We start from the raw sequence: 3394 nt of genomic DNA, 5'->3' as shown, positions 1-3394 counted from the left end.
TCCTAGCGAAAACTGCTACCAAAAACTCCTAGCAAAACTTGCTAGCAAACTGCAAAAGTGACACCCTAAAGTGACTGAAGTCTCTCACAGTTCATTCCAGAAGAAGAAGAGAGGTTATCATTCTCTCTCTCTCTCTCTCTCTCTCTCTCTCTCTCTCTCTCTCTCTCTCTCTCACCCACATTCTCCCTTCTGGTATTAAAGCTTCTCCGTCTCGCTCAGCGACGCAAAAACAATATCTATAAAACCTGATTTATGTCAGAATCTCTTGATGGCGTAGAGAGAGAGAGAGAGGAGAGAGAGAGAGAGAGAGAGAGAGAGAAGAATCTAAGGCCGATTTAGCGAAATGCGCCAAGAAGAGGCCTTGTTCCTGAGTCGTTCAGGCGCGCTGACTCCCTCTTCAGGAGCGCGTTTAGCGAGCTGATTTCCGGCGAATTATGGGTCCTAAGCATCACGAGCCTTCGTGCCGTATGTACGTTTTTCTGTCTTTGAGGAAAGGGTGTTAATTTTTCTTATTGGTGGAAAGTTTTTATAAGGAAATACAGAAGAAAGAAAGGATCTCGAGAGCTTGGGTAGTAGAAGGGATAAACAGCAAGTCCCTGAACCAACATACGAGTATATGGAATACACAAGGTAACCTTACGACAGTGGGGTGAGGATTACCTTGCCGACGTTCTCTCGGTTTTTATGATATTTAATTTGACAGCAGTGAACACTCACGTCAGGTTTCTCTCTCTCTCTCTCTCTCTCTCTCTCTCTCTCTCTCTCTCTCTCCTTAGCTGGAACCTAATGGGACCCACAACAGTTGTATAACAACTGGGTACCTAATTCATTGCTTAGGTCATCAAGGACATATTGGATTTGGATTTTTAGGGAACACGAACATCTGCTCACACACACACACACGCATATATTATATATATATATATATATATATATATATATATATATATATATATATATATATATATATATATATATATATATATATATCTATATATATATATTCTGCTATTCGCCCTCTCTGCATCATTTTAGTAAGGGATATCAGAGGCACTCTTTGATAACTATAGCACCACCGAGACAGAGAGGGCCTTGGTGCTTGCTAAGCACATGGAGGGAAAAGCTAAGGCAGCCCTTTGCTCACTGGAGAAGATTCAGAGAGGCAACATGGTTGAAGTGCATAGAATCATCACAAAGGCCTATGAAATAACCCCGGAGAAATGGAGACAGCGGTTCCGAGGTCTCGCCAAGGAAGTCGGCTGGTCCTGGACTGAATGGGCCTGTCACAAGACCCGGTCTGGTGCCCGCTGGTTCGACTCCTCATCTCGCACTACATTTGAGGACCTCTTCAATTGGACCATGCTGAAGGATCTTTACCAATGTGTGCCTGGGTCCCTTGCTGTATATCTAAATGATAAGCAACCCACCACCCTTATGGAAGCCTGCCGCATGGCCGATTCATGGGAGACCTTCAACCAGTCCTGCAGTGCATCTCAGTGGCGCATTGTGCCCCCCCCGGATACCTCTCAAGCTCGACTCGCCTGAAGAATGGACTGCCTAGCAAGCCTCCATGCACCCACTGTAAGAGGGTGGGGTACATTGAAGCTGAGTGCCGATACAAGCTCAGTACTAACAAGTAGCCTACTACTAACAGCCAGAACTCCTCTCCCTCTACATCCACGCAACCCTCTCCACCAACTGTCACTGCAGGCCACCGAGACCCTACAAGGGGCCAGTGCCGATCCTGTGGTGCTGCCAGCCACTACAGTGCTGGACACCCGGCCTGTCCACATCATGTCCCCAGCACCAAGTTCGTCAACATCATTAGCACCTCATTCCCCGCAGCCAGGCCACAGAACATAATGTACCCCGAGAGACTGGAGACCCAGTTCATCTTGGTGGCCCCCCTTAAGGGATCTAGCCTGTCTGTGACCCTTCTAGTCACACTAGACACTGCAACAGACATTAGCTTAATTTCCAGGGCCCAAGTGCCAGCCGGTGCCACGGTTGACGAGAAAACCCAGTGACAGATGAAGTGGATAGAGGGCCACACCATTACTGTTCCCACAGTCAAGCTCCAGGTCACGACACCTTGTCACGCTACCCACCGCCTCTTCAGTGTGGGTAACAACCCAGAGTGGACTTCTGTTGGGTGCGGGACCTCCTCTAGGGAAAAAGCCTTCCCCAACGCCACTTTAGCAGCCAAGCTACCTCCTCCAGGAGGACCAGGCTGCACAAGAACCCATGAAGAAAAACCCACCGTCCACCCAGAAGTGGTCAGCAGAAGGGCACACCAAAACATTCTCAGCCCTGAGTCCACTCCATTCTACGAAGGTGGCCAACAAGAGGTCCTCCCTCTCCCTGAAGAGATGTTCAGGAGGACAGTACAGCTGAGGACGTGTAAGGGGACGAGCCACTCTCCCACTAATTGGGGGAGGGTTGCCCTAGTAAGCAACGCCCAGCCGGACGCCCCGAGCAAGACTCTCCGAGAGGCTCTGATCTCCAGCTGGGGCAGGAGTCTCTGCCACAACCAAATTCAAGCCATCCGCGAGGTGTTGCACCTCCGGACCCCTTGTCAGGCATGCCTGACCCTCAACCGCTGCCAGTGTCACTTGCAAGCACTGAGCAGTGCCATGAGCTCATCCTGGCACTAGTGCCCTCTCGGCACAGTGCCTTACCATCTTAGAGTGATCCTGGCCCCTTGCCTAGAGGAGGTAGCCAGCATGGTCTCTACCATACAGTAGCCTAGACCAGACTGAGTACATCATGTATTAACCTTGTCACTTACCTTCCATCAAGCTGCAGTAAACCCCATAAGTACACTATAATCCGAAATCAGACAATCTAAACTATTGTAGAAGAGCCACTACCTCGCAACAGGCATGGCCTAAGACCCTCAGTGAGGCAAGCATTTTATCATATGGAGGCCAAACCTCATGTATTAACCAGCAATTACAATTGTAGTAGAAAACCTGTAATTTTAGCTAGTTCATTTATCCTAATGCTAAAAGTGCTGCAGTCGTGTTAAGATAGGTTAGGATAGGGAGATGCCATAGAATGGTACCATTTGGCTCGTCTAAAAACATCGATTATAAGAGGTGGCACATAAACTAACCGTAAGCACCTTTAAGTACAGTTAGGATTCTGAAAGTAAGTGATTAAAGCTCATGTCCTTTCTAGTTAGGTAGGTCTGTAGTTGGCTAGGCTGCACAGGATGAATCTGCTCAGGGGAGAAGAGTAAAGTAATAGAGGCGAACAGCGTGCTTAGTACAGACATTCACGCCCGAAAGGGAGTGAAGGCTTTCTTAAGGGGGGCGGGGGAGCTTTTATAAATATTCTGCTGTTCGCCCTCACTGCATCATTTTAGTAAGGGATATCATTCTAACAGAGATAG

General features: G+C 48.3%; 1 protein-coding gene across 1 annotated transcript in view; it reads left to right on the top strand.

The window, feature by feature from the left end:
• The first annotated feature begins 2030 nt into the window (after positions 1-2030).
• LOC136855289 (uncharacterized) overlaps positions 2031-3394 on the top strand; it is an 18768-nt gene continuing 17404 nt past the window's right edge. The window contains exon 1 of the mRNA XM_067132193.1: positions 2031-2579. Coding sequence (XP_066988294.1) covers positions 2031-2579 — 549 coding nt within the window. The remainder of the gene's footprint in view (positions 2580-3394) is intronic.

Source organism: Macrobrachium rosenbergii, chromosome 31, assembly GCF_040412425.1.
Source record: "Macrobrachium rosenbergii isolate ZJJX-2024 chromosome 31, ASM4041242v1, whole genome shotgun sequence".
In the NCBI taxonomy this organism is placed as follows: Eukaryota; Metazoa; Arthropoda; class Malacostraca; order Decapoda; family Palaemonidae; genus Macrobrachium; species Macrobrachium rosenbergii.
Note: the sequence above shows the minus strand (reverse complement) of the source record. Positions and strands in the feature narration are given on the sequence as shown.